The 21,097-nt window shown below is 46.6% G+C and overlaps 8 protein-coding genes across 8 annotated transcripts; 3 read left to right on the top strand and 5 right to left on the bottom strand.

The window, feature by feature from the left end:
* Positions 1-2: 2 nt before the first annotated feature.
* URA3 (orotidine-5'-phosphate decarboxylase) lies at positions 3-797 on the bottom strand (the record flags this gene model as incomplete). The annotated part of the gene is made up of 1 exon (XM_024855730.1): positions 3-797. The coding sequence occupies one exon, from the start codon at positions 795-797 to the stop codon at positions 3-5; it is 795 nt and encodes a 264-aa protein (XP_024715329.1).
* A 241-nt stretch (positions 798-1,038) lies between these two features.
* GEA2 (Arf family guanine nucleotide exchange factor) lies at positions 1,039-5,316 on the bottom strand (the record flags this gene model as incomplete). Its single annotated transcript, XM_024855729.1, has 1 exon — positions 1,039-5,316. One exon carries the CDS (start codon positions 5,314-5,316, stop codon positions 1,039-1,041), a length of 4,278 nt encoding a protein of 1,425 aa, XP_024715328.1.
* A 635-nt stretch (positions 5,317-5,951) lies between these two features.
* On the bottom strand, positions 5,952-7,103 carry C7M61_000276 (uncharacterized protein; the record flags this gene model as incomplete). The annotated part of the gene is made up of 1 exon (XM_024855728.1): positions 5,952-7,103. The coding sequence occupies one exon, from the start codon at positions 7,101-7,103 to the stop codon at positions 5,952-5,954; it is 1,152 nt and encodes a 383-aa protein (XP_024715327.1).
* Positions 7,104-7,174: 71 nt separating this feature from the next.
* C7M61_000275 (peptidylprolyl isomerase) lies at positions 7,175-8,224 on the top strand (the record flags this gene model as incomplete). Its single annotated transcript, XM_024855727.1, has 1 exon — positions 7,175-8,224. One exon carries the CDS (start codon positions 7,175-7,177, stop codon positions 8,222-8,224), a length of 1,050 nt encoding a protein of 349 aa, XP_024715326.1.
* Positions 8,225-8,865: 641 nt separating this feature from the next.
* RPL4B (60S ribosomal protein uL4) lies at positions 8,866-9,954 on the top strand (the record flags this gene model as incomplete). The annotated part of the gene is made up of 1 exon (XM_024855726.1): positions 8,866-9,954. One exon carries the CDS (start codon positions 8,866-8,868, stop codon positions 9,952-9,954), a length of 1,089 nt encoding a protein of 362 aa, XP_024715325.1.
* A 297-nt stretch (positions 9,955-10,251) lies between these two features.
* RBE1 (sterol-binding protein) lies at positions 10,252-11,157 on the bottom strand (the record flags this gene model as incomplete). Its single annotated transcript, XM_024855725.1, has 1 exon — positions 10,252-11,157. The coding sequence occupies one exon, from the start codon at positions 11,155-11,157 to the stop codon at positions 10,252-10,254; it is 906 nt and encodes a 301-aa protein (XP_024715324.1).
* A 1,637-nt stretch (positions 11,158-12,794) lies between these two features.
* On the top strand, positions 12,795-15,407 carry IML2 (Iml2p; the record flags this gene model as incomplete). Its single annotated transcript, XM_024855724.1, has 1 exon — positions 12,795-15,407. One exon carries the CDS (start codon positions 12,795-12,797, stop codon positions 15,405-15,407), a length of 2,613 nt encoding a protein of 870 aa, XP_024715323.1.
* A 98-nt stretch (positions 15,408-15,505) lies between these two features.
* C7M61_000271 (uncharacterized protein) lies at positions 15,506-20,946 on the bottom strand (the record flags this gene model as incomplete). The annotated part of the gene is made up of 6 exons (XM_024855723.1): positions 15,506-15,559; positions 15,612-16,394; positions 16,892-17,277; positions 17,522-18,639; positions 19,265-19,666; positions 20,063-20,946. 6 exons carry the CDS (start codon positions 20,944-20,946, stop codon positions 15,506-15,508), a joined length of 3,627 nt encoding a protein of 1,208 aa, XP_024715322.1.
* Between the last annotated feature and the right edge of the window lie 151 nt (positions 20,947-21,097).

Genomic DNA, 21,097 nt, shown 5'->3' with positions numbered 1-21,097 from the left:
ATTTATTGGCCTGTCTTCTTAAGATAGGCGTTCCATCCAGCCGATCTGTACCGTTCACCCTCCACTTGGGGATCTCTTCCTTTTCCAAACAAACCGCGTCCGACAATGATAATGTCTGTGCCGGTGGAAATGACTTCATCCACAGTTCTGTACTGCTGGCCCAAGGCATCTCCTTTGTCGTCAAGACCGACACCTGGAGTCATGATCAACCAGTCAAATCCCTCATCTTGGCCACCCATATCTCTCTGAGCAATAAAACCAATGACAAAGTCCTTATCGCTCTTGGCAATCTCAACAGTCTGCTTGGTGTATTCACCGTAAGCCAATGAGCCTTTACTGGAGAGCTCAGCAAGCATCAACAAACCACGAGGCTCCTGGGTGGTTTCTTGAGCGGCCTGTTTCAATCCACTGACAATACCGGTACCAGTGACGCCGTGAGCGTTGGTGATATCAGCCCATTGGGCAATTTTGAAAGCACCACCAGAGTACTGGTGCTTCACGGTGTTTCCGATATCAGCGAACTTCCTGTCTTCAAAGATCATAAATTGGTGCTTCTTGGCAAGCTCGAGAAGTGGGACAATGGTACCTTCATAGGAAAAGTCATCAATGATATCAATATGAGTCTTCACCAAGCAGATGGAAGGACCCAACTTGTCGATGAGGGCCAAGAACTCACTAGTAGTGTTGACGTCCACAGATGCACACAAGTTGGACTTCTTCGTCTCCATTAGACGGAGAAGACGCTGTGCCACAGGCGAAGGATGCTTTTCAGCCCTCTGGGTGTAAGACTCTGCCATTTTTTGACGGGGTTGGAGTAGATTTCCGTTCCTCTGCTCTGCTTTGTTAGCCTTGTATATGCACTACTGCAGGACTTCAGCTTTAGTTGCAAATGAGATAGACATGAAAGACTGAAAATTATATACCACTAAATTTACGACTCCATTTTTCTCCCAGTATGTCAAAAGAAAAGTCACTATCGATGTGGTAGAATTGGTACAACTCGCTTCTTTTAGCATTTATTGTCTATTATTATGGCCCTTATTTGTTGGGAAGTTCTTTCTCGAGACCAGGATAAACTTGCTCAAGATTTTTCCACGTTGATTCCCATAAATCCTTGTTATCCGGAACAAGGAATTCGTTGTGTAAGACCAAAATCATGTTCTTCATCACCTCCAAGCTAGACTCCTTCACGTAACTCTTCTCTTGATCAGAGTTCATCTTGTTTACTCTAACGAAATGTGTCACAATTCCTAGCCAAACCGTCTTTCTCTCCTCCTCATTGAGTTCGTTGTGATGCTGAAGGAATACCTTGCTCACCAAATTCAAAATCTGCGAATGAGTTTCTGGGAATCCCTTCTTGTCGGTAGTGATCACATCCTCTTTCTCAAGTTCAGCTAAAAGAGGGAAGAGCCCATACTCGTAAATTCCTAATGCAGTGAAATTTTCGTTCAATGCTCCCGAAAGCAATGTATTCTGCAATACCGTGATAGCATGTGAACGCACCTCGCGGCAGGGGTTGAAACATTGATGAGCTAAAGCTTGTATCAATGGATACGAAAGCTTCCTGGTGGAGCTTCCTAAGAGTCCGGTTTGGTCAATTGACCTCGATGAAATCTTAATGAGTTTTTGGACATTCTTGTTTTCTTCAGAATCCTCATCTGGTTTGTTGTTCACGGTCTGGCCATTGTCCCTTGCCTGTTCCCATTGGGCACCCACAGCACCAAGAGACGATACCTCATCAAGCAATCCCAACAACAAGATATGGTTTTGGTCTGAGACTTCATCGGAAGAATCTTGAACAATGGATTCGACGAAGTCTAAAACCTCATCAGCGAGGTCTGATGAGGAACCAGCGAGTTTGAGGAAATCCCAGAAACCTTCCGTTTGGATCAAAGGTCTCGATTTGGAGTCATGATCAACAAATGAGAAAAGGGACTTCACCAAGGAAGCACCGTGTTTTGTTATAATATCTCTGTCAAAGCTGTTGATACGTTCGAGTGTCTCTCCTGCTTCCTTCTCGTAACTGTGATCGCTCTGTCTTGCGAGCAAAAACAAGTATGTTGAAAGTCTCATATAGCCTCTCTTTGAGACGTGATTCTTCATGTACTCGTGTAATTTGCTGATGAGCTTATCTGTGACTTCTGTCTCGCTCACAATCAAGGAGAAGCAAACGCCGACTTCGAATAGGAATAAGATCTCAGATTCGTAAAAACGCTTCTTGTCATCAGAGAACTCTGGCAAGTTGCCCAAAAGCAAATCCACGAACTGCTTGAGCTCTTCTTGAGTACCCTTTGAGACAGTGTCAAAGATACCAGGAACATTGATTGATCTGACACAATCAATGGTGGAAAGAGTCGACTCTATCTCTTGGTCTGAAGGCTCAGGAGGTTCGTCGGAGTACCCCTTCAAAAATGATGAGAATGTTGACAAAATTCCAGAGTTGTTCAATGGCTTTGTTCCTTGAATAATAAAGCGTGGTTTCACTTTGGCAAGGGGAGCCAAATTGACCTTCTTCTGGAATTCGCAAAACAAATTAGGGTTAATCAAACAGTTTTCCAACAATGTGAGTATGATTTTGACGACTCCGTCCCAGGATTGACTCACTCTGCAATCAGACTTTTTGATCAATCTAAAAAGAACGACTGCAGCCAATTGAGCCTTAAAGTCACGGCCAAAGTAAACGGCCATGTCACTAATACTAATAGGCTCCTCTTTCTTTTCGATGGTAATCTGAGTGATTGGAATCTCCCGACGAATATTCTCCTCTGGGTGTGGGGCGGGGAATGTCTTCCTAGTGAGATGCGTAATGGTGGTCAATTCCTCAATAAGATGGTTCACAGGCTTAGCTAGACCATAGTTAATGCAGATATTAGCACACTTGTCGATGGATGACATCAATTTGGTGATGATATTATCGTCAGAAGCCTCCTTGAAAACCTTAATGAGTGTTTCTATAATAACATCAACTGAGCCTTCAAAGAATAGTTTGTCGAATTGACACAAAGTGCCAACGTCAATAGAGTTCAACGATATGTCTTTATCGCGAGCCACTTTTGTTTGGGAAGAGATGAGATTATGCCACACATCGTCGAACCACTTATCGGTACCATGGTGTTCCTCGGGCATGATGATCTCACGGTCTCTAATAGATGAGTAAATCTTCGAGAGGTACCACTCTGGGAAGTCTTTTCCATTGTTAACGCCCTTCAAATTTCTCTTGTAAGAATCGAGATCCATCTGCCTCTTAACTTGTGGATTATGCAAGTCTGTGTTGAGCATGATTACCGAGTAGGATAGCACGAACACGGCATCCTGGTCAGGGTTGACCGGCTCGTTCTTTTCCTCTTCAGTCAATTCATCTGGGGTATATGACTTCTGACATTCAACATAAGCTTGCGCAAAAAGCTCAACTATTCTCTCAATTTGCTGAGACTCACCAGGAAGTCTAAAGGATTTGAGTAAGAGTCTCAATGCCTCATCCACTCGCAAACCGGCGAATTCAAAAAGATTCATGAACTCTCGTAAAAGATCAGTATTAGAAGGTTTAGCGAGGTATTCACCGAGGATCTTCTTGTTGAGACGAGCCGACTTGTTGAATAAAAGAGATGCCAATTCAGAAGTGTCATTAGGGTCATTCAAGAACTTCTTCTCCGCAAACGCAGCGACTCCTTTCTTAGGACTGTCGTTGAAGATTTCGGTACACCTCACAAATGCTGTCTTCTTGTCCTTGTCCAAGAGTAGTTGATGAGATGGCTGGTCATCCAGGCGAATGTGCTTACCCTCAGAATTCTTGATACGGTCATTTATGCCAGACACCAAAGAAAGGATACCCTCCAAGCAGATTGGGGGAACGTTGTCTGTTGAAATAACGGCGGCCTCGGGTAAGGCTAATTTGCAAAGGAAGTTGACAAAGTCGGATGCCATGTTGAATCTCTCAAAGTCGCAGTCGTAATCGACAAACAACAGTGAAAAAAATTGGGGAGACCTGATCCAAAGCAAAGAGAGACTCTCCACAATAGCTTCTTTTGAAGAGGCAATCCTGGTCGAAATTGCCATCTTGTTGCCCTTGATGGTGTTCTCCTTGGAAAGGTCAGGGGGTAAAATGGAATGGAATAGCAAATTGAAAGTAAGTTCAATCTGTGATTTGATATGCTTGCCAAGAATGATCGCCATGGTAGAGAATAATCTCAAAGCGGCCAGTAACAAAGGAGGTGAGTCAGTAACGGTAATGATTTGTAAGACGTCCTTGGAGACCGGGTCTGCCACAAGTCCCATCAAGGAGGGATGTTTGGGGATTTCAGAGCCTGTCACCTCAATGGCTATATTTATGAGCAGCAAGGCAAAAACACGCGTACTTTCCATATGCTGGTATTGGTTGGTTGGTGAGATCATGGAGATCAAAATGGCGAAGAATTCGTTGATGCAAACAATGTCAAATTGTGGTTCCTTTTCATCGGTCATGGATGGCTTTCTTTTGGGCGATGTTGGGGCAAGGTCCACAGTTGGTGGCTTTAGGTCGGCCTCTGCGCCATCCTGTGCCACGGCACTTGTATCTTCTGTTGGCGAGCTAGTTCCGCCTATAACATCAGCAGGTAATTGATTCTCGGCATAATTTGTGGGGATTTCCTCGACATGAGTTGTTTCGGGGGTAAGCTCACGAAGGCGCAGGAAGACTCGGATTGTCATGGAGATCATAGCCATCTCGGCGGCTCTTCGAAGCACCTCTGAACGACGCTTGTTGCATGCAAGGGATAAACACGTTTGAATCACTTCAGACACCACTGCATTTGGTAGAAGTTTTGAGAAGGATGAATCAACAATGGACTCCAACAATCGCAAGACCTTGAGAAGGACGGAATCATCTGAGCTTTGGTCTGCAGCCTCGAAGCGGCAGTGTGTCAAGGAGCTAGTGATTTGTATAAGCGAGTTTTGAATATTTTTTGAGTGCCACCCAATGACACCGTAGTCTAAGAATTTGGTGATGGCATTGAGAGCTAAGCCCGTGACATTTCCTGATGTGGAGCTTGACTCCACAGCCAACAAGAATGGTTGGAGGATCGTCAACGAGTCCACTGTGTTGATATCGGAGGTCTCCGTAAGTATGGCACGCAACTGCAAGAAACTCGAGTGTAAAGGGTTGGAACTGGTGTTGGGGTTAGCCGTTCCTCCGTTCGAGGGTCTAGGAGTAGAGACAGCCAGTCCGAAATGAGATCCCGAGAGACCCAAGTTAGAAAGCCCGTCTTCCTCTCCGAACAAATCGCTGCCTCCCAAAATGGCAGCCACGCCTGTTTGAGGCCAGCGGCTCATCTTTCTCATGGCGCACAGAATCACCATACATTCATTGATCACCAAAGTAATGGGGTCTATGGAGGCGGTTTGTGGCAGAAAAGGCGGATGTGCCTGATGCAGCCACGCCGGTGCCAAGCTGCGTGGATTTATTGGTGTGGGGGACTTCGAGAACATGGTGTTTCCGGTAAGGTCCTGTAGTCTCCGTGATTGTTGATGTGGATGTATGGAGTTACACGTAAAGCCTTGTGTCGAAAAGTGCGAAACCCATAAACCAGGGCCACATATCACGAAGATGGAACAGTCCGAAAGTAGTAATTGCTAAGAATAGAGTTTAGTGGCCTTGAGTGGACGATTTTGATTCCTATTTATCAATTTTGGAAACTCTCGCAATATATTTCCGATCGAGGTATTTGAAGTTTCGAGGGTGCAATTGCAGTTCAGGCGAGCCGCATATGGTCTAAAAGTATAGTAATCTTACTAGTCTGCGGGATCAGGATCGACATTTTGCGCTCTCCTTCGGACGGTATCTTGAAATAAACTTCTTTTTTCCTTTGAAGCAACTTATATAAATAAACCTTCCATTAAATCTATTTACTTGTTAGGAATGGCTGCGAAAAACGCACGAAAGACCGCTCTAAGCCTCAGACATGCTTTTGAAAAACCTAGATCGATCTGGTGTAGTAGTTTTTGAAGGACCTCCAGCCGAGACGCCACTCCTTTTGCTTCATTCCTGGGCGGAAGAGGTTGAAGTCGTTCTTCTCCAACTTCTCCAAATATAAGGATGTGGGTATAGCGTTCATGAAGGGGATGAATACAACGTCAGGAATGCCTCTTCTCCACTTCTTGACATTCTTCTGTAGCAAAGAGTCGTGCGGCTTGCTCTTCACCAAGTGTGCTATGTCGTTCTTCACCTCCTTAAGCTTAACACGAGCCGAGAGAAGATGGTCGTTAGCTGTCACAGCCGTTTCGAAAATGACATTTTGAAGTTTTTCCTTCGCCTCTTCCTCCTGACTCTTCTCCTTGAGGTGGCCCTGGGCCAAACGAAGGGCAGTTTCTTGAGAAAGCTCAAACTTCGTCATGAGGTCCACAGGTAAGGTAACGATGTTGCGGGTGCTGGCGTAGTATTCAAAGCCCAAAATCATTGAGCTCACAGCAGAAGCCTGACCAATGTGAGCTGCAATATCACTGACCTTGTTCTGCAATTGTGGAGAAAGCTCCAAGAGGTGAATGACAGATGGGGATATCAGCGGCAGAAGTAGCAATGCCTGCGTAGCATAATTCAATTGAGAGTAAGTACCCTCGCCGTATGAGCAGATATCCTCGACGGTCTTAAATTGCTTTGACAGAAGGAAATGCCTCCTTGTCTGTAGGTATTGGTGGAAATACGAGATGTCCAAGTTGAGCCCCAGTCTCAAAGCATCTCTTAAGAGAAACACTGTTGGTTCATGTACTTCGCCTTGGTCAGTGAACGCCTTGGACATCATGTCCAGCCAGAACTTGTACTTCATGTCTGCTGTAGATAGACCCATGGAAGATGAAAGCTGGTTCAGCGCCATCAGAGCTCTTGATCCCGTGGCAGCGCCTCCATCAGTGATCTTGTTGATTTCTAATCCAAAGGCTTTGATCGCTAAAAAGCCATTTCTGGCTGGCTCAGGGATGTATTGTGCTAGGATGTACGACAGTCTGTCCGAGTTCTCCAATAGAACATTGATGTTTTCAGCGGATTTAGCTAATTGCTGCTCATAGCTGTGGCGAATAGCTGACGACGTAAAGGCTCGAATGCCTCGAATCGTTTGTGTGCTCCTGAATGACATATATCTAGAAGACTAGTTGCGATATTCGATATAGTAGGGCATCGCGAAATCCGGGGCATCTTCAAACCACCATGAGAGTTGAAGAGGTGCTACCCAAAATTTACCTTGATATCTCGGTGGGAGATGCCAAAATCGGAAGAATCGTTTCCGAGCTTTACGTGAGCAAGGCTCCTTCAACCGTTGCTGCATTTCTCGACCAGTTGCATACCTACAAAGGGCACCGCTTCAACAGGATAATCAAGAACTTTATGATCCAATGCGACAATGGCAACGTTGCTGACTCTGAAAAGGTTGCTGAAGAGAATGTGGAGGAGAAGTTCGAGGAATCCTTTCTTCTAGCATTGGCAGGTCGTTCTGTGTCTCAGTTCTTCATCACCACATACAAAGCACAACATCTCCTGGGCCAACACACCTGTTTTGGCCGTGTGATCAAGGGAAAGTCTGTTATAAGAGAAATTGAAAACGTTCAGACGGATAGTGCACATGTGCCTGTGGACTCTGCACCTGTCGTGATCACTGAATGTGGTCAATGGGAAGATGGAGACCCCGTACCTATATTCAATGCGTGCTACGATGAGATTGCAGGTGATATATTTGAGGAGTACCCTGATGATGATAGGCACATCGATAAAGAGCTGTCAGCGTCTGTGTTGAAAGCATCCACGATAATCAAGAATGCTGGTGGTGAACTCTTCAAACAGGGAGAGCTCCAGAAAGCCCTTTTCAAGTTTAAAAAGGCATTGAGGTACGTGATGGAATTTTTCCCGGATCCAGATGAAGAGCCTGACTTCTACCAGAAATACATGGACTTGAAGAAGAAGATCTATCTCAACTTGTCATTGGTCACACTAAAACTCAAACAGTATTCTAGATGCCTCGACTACTGCGAGTACCTTTCAGAGATGTCTCTTTCTCAGCAGGAAAAAGCAAAGACGCTATTCAGAGCTGGTAGTGCCAAAATTGAGCTACGAAAATACAAAGAGGCCATCAGCTCTCTCGAGGAGGCACAAAAATTGGTTCCTGATGATGCAGCCATCCCTAAGGAGATTTCAAAAGCCCAAGAGTTATTGGATCAATCCAAAAAGGCTGAAAGAGCCAAGTACTCTAAATTCTTTGGGTAAACTTATAGATAACAACGTATCAAAAGTATAGTAAGGAAGTAGAGAAAGCCTTCTAAACGTAGGGATATAATTAAAGACACTAAGTGACCTAAGTGAAGGAAATCTAAGTGGATTTTAGAATTGAACTCTCTAAAAAGTAGCGCTTGTTCGTAAGAATCCTCGGTGCACACGCCATTCTGACACAACTTGGAAAAGTTGTAAAATCTGTTTATAAACCAACAATTAGATAAAAAGAAAACAAAGTTGCTCAGCTAGTATCTTAATTACGCAAGAGTTCCAAACTACTTCAACAATTAAAGATTACACTCAAAGAACCCAGTGAACGTAGTAAGACACTGTGGAGACCAATGGTGTACCGCAAGAAAAATAAAATGCAATCCTTTTTTTCAATCTGCGTCACAAAAGCTTCAAAAACTTCTCGGAATTCTAAGCAACAAAAATATTAATGACCGTCTTCAGTCAGTTTTTCGTACAACCCTATACCGAAAGCCGCTTCTGTAGTAGCAGGAAGCACCTCGCGGCTGCAGCCCTGGCCAATGGGACGGTTTTTCGCTGCGCGCACGTGACCTAACATCTCGGGCTCACCACCTACTGAAAAAAAATTTTTTTTCACACATCTTCTACATCACCTACAAACAAACATGTCCCGTCCACAAGTCTCTGTTGTCTCCGCCAAGGGCGAGAAGACCTCCGCTCAGTTGCCTCTCCCAGCTGTATTCAACGCTCCAGTCAGAGCTGACATTGTCCACTCCGTTTTCGTCAGAGTGAACAAGAACAAGAGACAGGCTTACGCCGTCTCCGAGAAGGCTGGCCACCAGACCTCCGCTGAGTCCTGGGGTACCGGTAGAGCTGTTGCCAGAATTCCAAGAGTTGGTGGTTCTGGTACTCACCGTTCCGGTCAGGGTGCTTTCGGTAACATGTGTAGAGGCGGTCGTATGTTCGCTCCTACCAAGACCTGGAGAAGATGGCACGTCAAGGTTAACCAGAACGAGAAGCGTTACGCCACTGCCTCTGCCATCGCTGCTTCCGCTGTCACCTCTTTGGTTTTGGCCAGAGGTCACAGAGTCGAGCAGGTTGAGGAGTTGCCTCTCGTTGTCTCCAACGACTTGGAGTCCGTCACCAAGACCAAGGACGCTGTCGCTGTCTTGAAGGCTGTCGGTGCCCACAAGGACATTGTCAGAGTCATCAAGTCCAAGAAGTTGAGAGCCGGTAAGGGTAAGTTGAGAAACAGAAGATGGGTCCAGAAGAGAGGTCCATTGGTTGTTTACGCCAACGACAACGGTATCAGCAAGGCCTTGAGAAACATCCCAGGTGTCGACGTTGCCCACGTTTCCCGTTTGGGTTTGTTGCAGTTGGCTCCAGGTGCCCACTTGGGTAGATTTGTTATCTGGACCCAGGCTGCTTTCGAGTCCTTGGACTCCGTCTACGGTTCCGAGAACACCAAGTCTGCCAAGTCCGGTTACGCTTTGCCAGCTAACGTTGTGTCTAACTCCGACTACAAGTCTTTGATCAACTCTGCTGAGATCCAGGCCGTTGTCAGACCAGCCCAGGAGAGCTTCACCAAGAGACCTCACACCCAGAAGAAGAACCCATTGAAGAACAAGCAGGTGTTGTTGAGATTGAACCCTTACGCCAGAGCTTACTCCGAGAAGAAGTTGGGATCTGTCAAGGTTGAGAAGAAGAAGGCCAAGCCTTCTAAGGGTCAGTTCGCCCACTTGTTGAAGCAGTAAGCTTGTAGCGATACATAGTAACAGTTTCATCTATATGAGTGTAGAAAATGTGCTTTAGAAGCTTAATTGGCTAGTATGTGCAATGCACGGAGCCGTCAAAGAAGTCAAATTTCAATTGATGGTTTTCGAGTCCAATTCGGGAAATGATGAAAGTAGACGGCTCCCCGTCGAAGCTCATTCGGTTGACGCATCAAACTTATCTCGGGATCGCGATTTTGCAACCATTCCATCTCTCACCTACAAGCGAATCGTAAATCCATAGCATTAAAAGTATATATCGAAGAAAACCGAAGATGCCTAAGCCAAAGGCAAAACGTTAGAAGAAAAGAATTTTTCGGTCAACAGCTGGGTGGTGCCCACAACGTTGCCTCTAGGGGAGTACTCACAGATAGTGTACTGGCGCCAGATGTTGTCGCAAGTCACCTTGGCGCAACCCATCTGGGTGGAGTCTTTCCAGATGAGCTGGGTGAAGTGGCCCGTGGCCTCGGAGTAGCCTGGGTTCAGGTAGTCGTAGTCCTTGATCTCGTCGTACCAGGCGTCAACGGGGTCCTTGCCGCCAACGTAACCAGCAGCCAAGTTCTCACCGTAAGGACCGCCCGAGTGGATCAATTCGACGTTGTTACAGTCGAACTTCTTGGCGTATTCCGTAGCAAACTCGGTCAAGGTCCAGTTCCAGGCGACGGATGGAGCAGAGTGGAGGGCTCTCTTTTTGTTGGTCTCGTCCAAGATGTCCTGCTGGAACTCGTTGAGACCCGCGCTTGGGGTAGCACTGCTGCTGGTGCTGGATGCAGAGGACGAGGAGGAGGACGAGAGCGCGGTAGACATGGTGGTTGGTGTCCAGGTGGCGCTGGAGGCCGCGCTGGAGGTAGTGTCTGTTGGAACAGTAGCGATTGTTGATGACTGCGAACTCGTGGTTGGAGTTGAAGATGTAGTTGGCGTCGACGATGTAGTTGGTGTCGACGACGTAGTTGGGGCCGACGAAGTTGGCTCGAATTCCACGGTAGGTGGGGTTGTTGGGGTCGAAGGAGCGGTGGAAGTTGGGTAGATGGTCTGGCCATCGGTGTCGATCACCACGGTGGTGGGTGGTAGCGTGCTGATGGTGGTGGTGTCGTACAGCGAGGTGACGATGTTCCAGGAGGTGTGCCATCTAGTGATGGTGGCAGCGTGGGCCGAGGCGGCCAAAAGGAGAGTGGCGAATTTCATAACGATAGACGGTAGTTGGGAAAGGAGTGTCGGGGTTGGAGTGGGAAAATCGAGGAGGAGACGGTCGTTTTATAGCGGGACCGGCTGGCTGTCATGGCCGTGTCAGGAACAGGAAGCGAACCAGATCTGGTGCGGTTTTTTGCACCCACACCAGCGTTAGCGAGTGCGGCTGCACGCTGAAAACGTCTAGCAGCCAGATGCGAAACACCGTTGGCACACCGAAACCGGTTTGTCCAGCCAGGCAGGCCCCAAGGGCAGGAAAATGGAGCCAGAGACAGGAATTTTCAGCTCGGGGACAGGTAGAGAAGCAGAAATAATGGGAAAGAAGAAAGAACAAGGAGGCTTCGGTGAAGCAGTGGGTCGTAGGCCGCCCCATTAGCAATTGGGTTCTCCTGGGAAGCTTCTTTTCTTCAGTACACCCCTTTATGTTTATTTTGGGACCCTGACTTTTTACCTCTCGCCAAAGTCTGTTCTTCCTTTTGGGTGGCTCGCTAGCTTGTTCGGACTAGGTGCGCCAGTCTAAACCGACTAATGCATGCCGGGGGCTGGCTGCGAAAAAGTGCTGAATGCGACCCAACTAGGAAACACCCAGATCCGTTCAGGAACCACGATCTGGCGAGATCACTGGAAGCACCAGGATGGTAATTTGGTTTTGAGCAAGCGAAAGCAAATCTACAAGCCGACAGAAGGCTAAGCTTAAGGCTGAGTCTAATCGAGTAGTGGGGCGATCCAACAACGCATTCCCTGCGAACCGATCAAAAACCGATCAAAACCCCAATCCAAGCATTTGACATAATTGCAAACATAAAAGACCGTTTAAAAAGTTCATTGACTCATCCTTCCCTTCTTTGCTTCAATCATCCTTTAACGACTCTTTGATGGTCGGTGCGATTCAGCCAAGGTGGGGGACTGGATATAGCCCAGCAAGCCAAGGCTGGTAAGACAAAGACATGGACTACTTGTGGACAAACCGATGGCGTCATAGCCAAAGCCGATCTCAAAACGGTAGTCCCCGGATCATATCCCAGCCTTCGCCAGAAAACGTCAAATCTACACCTCTTACATTAAGCCCTCTTGGAAGGCGGTGCTCAGCCAGCCCAGCAGGAGACTCAGCCAACCACCATAGCCACAATAAGCACCTACCACAACCTTCACTTGCACTTTCCCGAATCGTTCTTGATTTTTGATCCGCCTATGTGAACACACTTTTTCCACATTCATCCTCTCATTGCCCGACTTCGGTTCAACAAAGAAACCTTGGTTGCCTATCCAGGTTACCCACCGTGCTTATGCCCACCGCCTCGTCTCGGCTAGCCCCTTCGATTTTGCGTTTTAAGCTCTTTTCAACCCAAAAATTAATTTTTCTCTTCACCTGACCATATCCAAAATCACCACCTTCCTATAAATTCCTTTTTGACTCTTTTCACCACAAAGTCAAGTGTAAACAGCCGCGACCTGTCATTGTCACAGATGTCAAGAGGACCCGCCCGGACCGCCCCACATCACGTGCTTGTACACCCTCTCGAAACCTGTTCTTGTTGCGTCTGATTCTCCTATCCTGCTTGACCCGCCTATTTTCTGAAACTTTCCAAGAGTTTGTCCCTCCCTTCTTCAAGTCGCCATACACAACTACCGAAATGTTGAAAGGTTTCAGGAAAAAAGCTTCCTTGCTATCCTTATCTCTGCAGCCCGAAGAGACCCTGGAACAGCATGATCGTTATCACAAGGTCTTGAGACAGGTTCGTGATTTCGAAATCGCCCTCCAAGCGATGGACTTCTTGCTCGACGATCGTGGAGACCAAGGCACGGATCTTTTGAAAACTGAAGTGGAAAGACACAAGAAGGCCCACCTGAAGGTGCCTGCAGCGATCTTCCCCTTGGCCCTAGGTGTCATGGAGTTCATCGAAGCTACCTTGGGTTTTGAAACTGAAGTCATGAACAGGGCTCATCATACCTTGTCGGAAGCCGAGGAAGCCTCTCTCAGCCACTCAAAATACAACCAGAAGATCCATCTCTCGACATCCCACATCTACCCGCCAGGCACAGAGTTTCAAGTCACGTACGCCGAGTCGACTTTGCTTAATGCCCTTGTTATGCTTTTGCACGAGAACAACGGAATGATGGAGCAGGCGAAGGCGTTGTTCAAGTTGCGTAGGGCTTATCAGATTCTTGACGCAACTTTCAAGAAGATCAAGGAGTCAGAGGGCTTGTTCAACCACAACTTGGCTAAATTCCGCAAGCAAGCGGATGCCTCCCTGGTATCATCGGTCGACCTTCCAGGTTACGATATCCCAAGCGCCAGAAGCTCTAGCAATTCATCTCTGTCTTCATTGCCAGAGGACGTCAAGTTGATGAGAGACATGGAACAAATCTACAAAATGAGGAAAGCAAGAATAGAAGGCACCGGTGTCTCCTCCCAAGTTGACTTGTTTGCTCAGCTGAGCTCGCCATCCTTGTCTTCGAAAAGTAGCTTGCCTTCTTTCCAAGACACTGGAGCCCAGTCGAGCAGACCTGGCACCATGTCCCCACCAGTTGCAGCCAACGCAGCTTTTACTCGCAAAAACAACGAGAGTCTGTCTGAAGAAGAGGCAGCTGATAACGACGAGTTCTCGGACGCTGGCGACTCCTTCGCAGTGTCCAATCCAACGATGAATGAGTACCCGGGAAACAGAGAGTCGTTAACTCCACCCACTACTCAATTTGGATCTATCAGTATCAATGAGGGTGCTAAGGGTTCTTCAGCTGGATCTATAGTCACCGGCGAAAGCTCAACTGGCGGCTCCAATGCGCACTTATACGTTTCTACTATTGACGAATTTATTCATTCCGGAGTACAGTTGTGTTTTGGTATCCTCCAAGTTGTCCTTTCTTTGATTCCTCCAGCTATCGGAAAGGTCCTTTCCATTGTTGGTTTCAAAGGTGATAGAGAAACTGGTCTCCGTATGCTTTGGCGTACTGCCATCACCGCCAGAAACATTCATGGCGAGTTGGCTCTTTTGTGTCTTTTGGTTTTCTACGATGGTCCGATTCAATTTATAGACGTGGGATTCCAACTTCCAGGGCACGAGGATTCCAATATTTCGGATGTGCTCCTGATTTCAGAGAGATCAAGCATTTCCGATGAGGAGTTGACACTTATTATCAGAAATCCTAACTTATACACCAAGCAGATTTTGGCAAAAGCTCGCCATCTTTTCCCACACAATGCACTTTGGCTCTTGCAAGAAGGCAGAATGTTGGCGGCACAGAATAACATCCATAAAGCCATTGATCTCATGCAATCATTCACTGATGATTCTGAAACGAAGATAAATATGGAGCAAGTCGAAGCCCTTCTTACGTTTGATAGAGCTATGCTATACGCATTTGTTCACAACTATGAGAACGCTGCAAGAGACTTCCTAAGACTACTTGAGATCAATTCGTGGTCTCTGGCAGTTTACTTATTTTTCGCTGGTTCATGCTACTTGGAACAGTGGAGGATGATACAAGTTGGTGAAGTCAAATACGATACTCCTAAAGAGACGGAGGATAAATTGGCTTACTTTGCTAAGAAGGCTGATCACTACCTCAAATTGGCACCTACCTATGTTCCAGGTCACGGCCACAATGCTACAAGAAAGAAAGGTGGCATAGGTGGCAGCAATAAGCAAATGCCTTTTGACAAGTTCGTTCTACGGAAGACGAAGTGCATCGAGGAGACACAACGCAAAAACCCTAACCTTACTTACATTGAATGTGTTGGAACTTCGCTCATTCACGAGCTTGTATACTTTTGGAACGGATACAACCGGATGACATTTGAGGACCTCCAAATTCTGAACCGCATGTTAAAATTCTCCGCAGGTGAGCATGCCAAGATTACGGAGACGTTTGATGAAAAGATGACGAGAAACTTCTTTGAATCGATTACCTTGAGACAACTTGGTGACGTTAAGACAGGATTGGCGCAACTTGACACCGAAGTCATCTCGAAGTATGTGGTTCAAGACTCCGCAAATGCTCCCTTCAAGTTCACAAAGATGACCTATTCTCCATACTTATACCCTACAGCTCTCTATGAGAAAGCTATGTTTGTCTGGCTTCTCAAATCCGGAGACGATCCGCTCAGAGCTATCAACGAGAGTGTCAGTTGGTTGAGAAAGGCAGAAACCACCTCCGATATCGGCGATTACGAGTTGAGTAACCGAACCAGCATGAGAATCAAGGCTGCATCTGAGAGATTGGAGCTGTTGAAAGACCAATTGTGATCAATTAAAATAGTTGTCAACCATAGTGTAGGCGACGTTGACACGGAACACTATAGTGAGAATCCAACCAATAGCCAAAATAGGTAGAATACCCGCTATTATAATAAGTTGTAGTACTTTAGCTGGGTTAACTCCCGCTCCTGACCTGGTAACTGTTAGACTGTTGAAGAATGGGAGAGAGTTGAACCCGTAAAAGGTGATGACGAAGTAGTACCCCACAGCACCGAAGTAAAGCGAGTTTCCCAACAACAAAGAAACGAACAGTTTTTTGCTGTTTATAAGGGGAAGCAAGAAGAACTGCAACATGTAGAGAAGGCACCAGATCATCAAAAACGAGTTGCAGTGGACATCGAAACAGAAGGTCCAATCGATGTAGTTGACATTATAACGAGAAGTAGCAGAAAAGGCATGGGGAATTGAGAACAGCGGGTTTGCCAACTTGTTCGTAAGAAGCCACAGCAAAGTGGCGATGAAGAAACCCGTCACGTAGAAGTCCACGCACACCATATTGATAATTAGCTTGACAATGTCCCAGAAGTGTGGCAGGTAGGCCAATCCCCATGCAATTGCACTAAAAGACAAGAGTGCTGTAAGCAAGATCAAAAACGAAGGGTCATCTCTGGCGTAGGAGGATCTTCTGCTGTTCTGCTGTTTGTATGTGTAGTTTGATCTGTACATCTTTCTAGGGTTCACGATCAAGTGGAACACCTCCCATGTTGCGGTTTCAAAGTCAAGAGTTTTCGGCTTGAAGAGTCGTTTGAACAATCTCTTCCAATTGCCTAACAAGCCTTGTCTATCATGTGTTCTGGCTGGAGCGAAGGCCGATGCAGTGTTTCTCGAGGATGACTCGGCAAATGACGCAGCCGAGATGGAGCCAGGAGTTCGGAAGTCACGGGGCAGGTTGGCTGCCTGAGGAAACAAATCCTGGTAGGCGTACGGCAAATTACCTCTTTTACTCATGGAAGTGTTGTAGTTTGTGAGAAATATCTGGGGGTGCGAGTAGTATGGAGGTCCAGCGTGGTTGGATCCATTGGATCATTCTTGCAGAATGAAATCGTGTACCCATCGAATGTACCCGATTGTCGAAAAGAAATAGCCTTTTACAATTCCTTAAGGCTAAAGCTGTGATGCTTTCTTTGTGTGTGTGAAATTGGTGAACTACTCGCAGCTTTATAGAGTTTAGGAAGCCTCGAATGTCTACAATCTACACGCAGTAGGCTTCAGAACCAATTGATTTGAAGAGTAGCGCTAATTTAGGATAGAATTACCAAACTCCAAGCTCGACACGGAAACTTCCTTCAGAAGTGTCCTCGGTGGGACAGCTCATTTGAAGTCAGTTGGCTGCAAGACGAGAGCTAATATCTCCGAATAGGACTTCTCTGGATACGAAGCCGTTGATTCCGGACACAAACCTCAAAAGCTCGCCGAAACAGCACGGCCCAAAATCTTGTCATAATCGGATCGCCTAGGACATGTGAACCGACCCACACGTACAAGGCGATCATGGCTGCCACGCTAGGACGATGTCTAAGGAAGTATTCGTAGGATCTGAAGTGGTCGGTGTTTTGAAACCACAAAATGAACAGATCAGAGAAGGAATCGTAGACGAGGATTCGTGATCTGAGTATCCTGGCTCTGGAGAGAGTCTGGCGACGAAGTCTTTCACGAGCGGACCCGAGTACCTGAGAGTCAGCACCGAATTGCCTGACTCTGTATTCTCTTTCTCGAGGCCAACGAGTAGTGAATTCGGAGCCTCTGGCAGGAGGCCTTGGGGGTGGAGTTTCTTCTTCTGAAGTTTCTTCCTCACTATCGTCGCTGGCTTGAGGCCTTCGAATGTCTTCACCGTAGAGCTCATCTTCCGGATGTGTATCTGGTGAGGTAGGATGGGTAGAATAGCAACGTCCATTTCTCTCAGTAAATTCTCTAGTCATTTGGGAAAGCAATTGAAGTAGTTGTAGTTCGTAGAGTTGGTGGTACAAGAATGGTTGCAAAAAGCTCTCGCGAACTATTTGTGCTACGTCCCGCCATGGAGTCAATGTATTGAGAATGCAGCCTCCCGGAAAATTCTATAATCTATGTACCAGTCTAGCTGGCGGTCCTGGAGTGAAGGGCACGCAGTGCCATGTGGGACATGTCGGATGGCCCGCTGTATATATCCTCGCCTTCATCATTGCTTATCAGTGTCAGCCTGAGACGACCGTCGAATGTTTCCTGAAGCTCTTCAGTCCACAAATTCATGAGGTATTCGTCTTTATTAGATGCATCCACCATATTCGTCTCATGCGATTTGGCCCGTAGTGGGCAACGTTGAATACTTCCGAGTACTCCTGCAGAACATCTGAGGTTAGAGTTAGAGTCTCCAATAACATGACTAGAGAATCGAAGTCGTATTGACGTCCAGGTAGATAAAAGTGCCTCGTTCTGGATTTTCACAGCATGGTCGAGCAGGTGTGACACAACCAGCGCATCCTGCTCTTCCTGATATTGCTTGAGGTCAAGCATCTTTTGTGTGGTACGGTTAGCACCCTCGGACTTCTGGTTACCTTGTCTTGCAACCAAATCTTGAAAGTCTTGAATCTCTTTGGCAATCTCAAAAATTGCCAGCATATCCGTGGTCTCAACGTCGTCCGCATCTCCAGTTGCAAGTTGTCGGTCCTCGTCCCTATCAATCCTGTCATTTATTTCTTCGTCGTCGTCATTGGCGCCTCTGTTCAACTCGATCTTGCTCTTGGGCATCGGCACAAGTGTATTCATCGATGCATGGCTGCTTACTTTACCCGAGCGACTCAACAGAGCCCATGACTGGCCCAGAGACTTCTCAGTAATTGACGAAACATTCGACGGATGGGAATGATAAGCATCTGATGCTTCAGCTTGATCTCTATCACCGGGCGAGCTCTCGGAATCTGATGTCTGAGATTGTAATGCAGGTTTTAGTTGAGTCATGGGAGAAATGTTAATACGTCTCTTGTGTGGAGCAGGAGCTGAACTATCAGCGGAATCACCTGTAGCTGATGTCGGCCTCTGCTGTACTTCTTCCAAATTGAACTGAGCCCATCTGTTGCCAAACTTATGCGAATGTGTCGGAGGATTAAGGGTTCTGAACGGGGCATCATGAACCATTTGAATATTCTTCAAGGGCGGTGCCACTGCACGAGGAGGTTCGAGGGCAGAAGTGGAGCTATGTCTGATCTGCTCGTTTCGAATGGCTCTGTGACGAAGCTCATCCGGCCTCGGCGTATGAGGGAGTTGTGTGGACTGTGAACGTTGGAATGGGTCACTTATAGATTTGGGCGTATGAATCTTACTTGCAGAACTTGCCCTTAGAAGAGGCCGCCCTCGGTTGGTTTCAGACATGATCCCTGTGAAAGAAAAGTAGATATAAGGGTTCCAAATCTTGGACAGTCCTGATGTCCTGATAACGCGCACGCAACCACAGATGGAAGCGCAAATTAGACAGCCGTACTTTGACGCTGAACAGATTTGGAGAATAAGGGGTAAGCTGAATAAACAAGGAATCCAGCAATAGAATACTCCGAAACTTTGATGGGCCCATCTGATCAACGGACACAAAAAGCTCCCCATGAGCTTATCTCCACGTGACTCAAATCAGACAATCCGCAGGCGCATCGACGAGACGCGGAACTTCATTGGGTCCTGCAGAAGTCCTTATCAGTAGCTCTGGATCAATCACGTAAAAGATTGATTATATATAGTCTTTGAAGATGAGACTTTTATCATCGAGTCCTTGCCCAGCACATTCGATCAAAAGGCGCTGTCTTTTCGAAACTAATGACGACAAATGAACAATTTTTGTCCTCTTTTTCGTTAAGGCTATCATGATGTTTTCCTCCGACTTCTTTTTCTTTTCCGCTCCAACATCCTCGAAAATCTTCGAAAGCGATTCTACGCTGTCATTGAGATAGTCTTGCATGCCCTCAAGAATATCGCAATAATTGCTCTTGTCAAGGTAAAACATGAATGCGTAAGACCACATCAATGTTCTTCTGCCTCCAATAAGACTCCGGATCGCATCTGACATGAATTGAGCATCATTCCACGAAACATTTTTCTTGTTGTTAGTCGTCTGTGACTTCATGTACAAAAGCATGTAGCGATGTATGCTGGCAAGGGTTTTTTCGTCTCCTTTCATGGAGCGCTGATGCACCGCAAAACGCTTGTAGTAATGAAGATAACGGTTGAGAGCATTCTGCCTCTCTGCCTTGCCACCAGTATCGACTTCTTTTCTTTCGTGGAACCTGTTACATGACCAATGTGCTTGCGTATGCTGATTCCAATCGTGCAAACAAATCCAACAAAACTTGAAGTTGCAGTGTTGGCAGACCATGTGGTTGCAGCCACCATTTTTCTCAATCAGCGAAGCACAACGAGGACAGTTTTGGGTGTTGGCCTCTATCCAATTAACAGTTTCGGAGTCATCCTGACACCTTTTCACCCATTTTGCAGCCGTAACACAGGAGCAAGGGAGATGATTTTCGTATTGGCAGTCGAAGCAGAATTCATGCGAGGATGGGCAGCGCACTATGGGCGTGTGTTTCAAAAGCTCATTCTTTCTGTGATCATAATCGTAAGGTCTGGTATCGCCAGAAAGTTCAACAAAACCATCGCAGTCCACGGCCGGGCACCATTTATACCGTTTTCTTGATGCTTCGAGTGCCAGCTTTGCCGCTGCTTGGAGAAGCGCATTTCGGAGAAGTGGCTCACTGGATTCATTGGGCCATGACTCATTCTTAAACTCAACATTATTGAAATGAAGGTCGTATTCAGTGGCAAGATTCACCTCGTAATTGTTGAAATCGGCCACATTGTTGTCGGCATTTTCCTCCTCATCGCTGCTATCAGAGTCAATGTCTAGCTTTTCCATGGGCACCTCTTCCTCGGGTGGAACGAACTGTAAGAGTTTCTCCACATCAGAATGATACAAGACCATCTTGCACTGAGGATCCATGCACTGAGCGAGTTCTCCCTTCTTGATGATCCCATCTAGATACTGGCCATAGCACTGAACGCAAAACTCATGCCCACAAGATAAGCTGAATGTCTCCATTGGTCCTGACTCACAGCAAATGTAGCACATGTAGTCTTCATGCTTGGTGATGGGATATGTCATGTTCAGTTCTCGGCAGAGACCACACTTCTCTCGTAGTCTGTCCAGGTCATCGTAAAAGTCGCTTGTTAGCTCGTCAACCAGCCACTTCTTATAGTGCAACATCACCAATATCTCGTCCAAAGAGTGTCCGAGAATCAAGGTATTCGTGAGCTTCCGAGCAGGTATTATCATCCTTTCCATGATGTACCAGCTGAGCTTCATTGGCCTGTAATGGCACAGCGTAAGGTAGTTTGGCGAAGGCTTCAGACGCAGAGTAAGGTTTTGCGGCTCATCTTGTGGATAATCCTCCTGGGTGCCTTGAGAAGCATCGTCACTGTAGGCTTCCTCAAACAGGATCACCAGATTGTCGTCATCTTCGTAGTCGAAGCTGATCTCCGACCCTGTGGACTCAGTATCTGAATGAGGCATGGAGACGGCCCTTTTATGATATTGAAAAGTAAAAGACGGATTTTTTGGTTATTTGTACAAGGCGTAGTTTCGAGATACTGTCATTTCGCAGCTGCCTGTATGACGCCACGAGCCGGCTCCGATAAGACAGCGCCTGATCCATATTATTTTT

The sequence above is a fragment of the Candidozyma pseudohaemuli genome (assembly GCF_003013735.1).
Source record: "Candidozyma pseudohaemuli strain B12108 chromosome Unknown scaffold00001, whole genome shotgun sequence".
NCBI lineage: Eukaryota > Fungi > Ascomycota > Pichiomycetes > Serinales > Metschnikowiaceae > Candidozyma > Candidozyma pseudohaemuli.
This window is presented reverse-complemented; position numbering and strand designations above follow the sequence as displayed.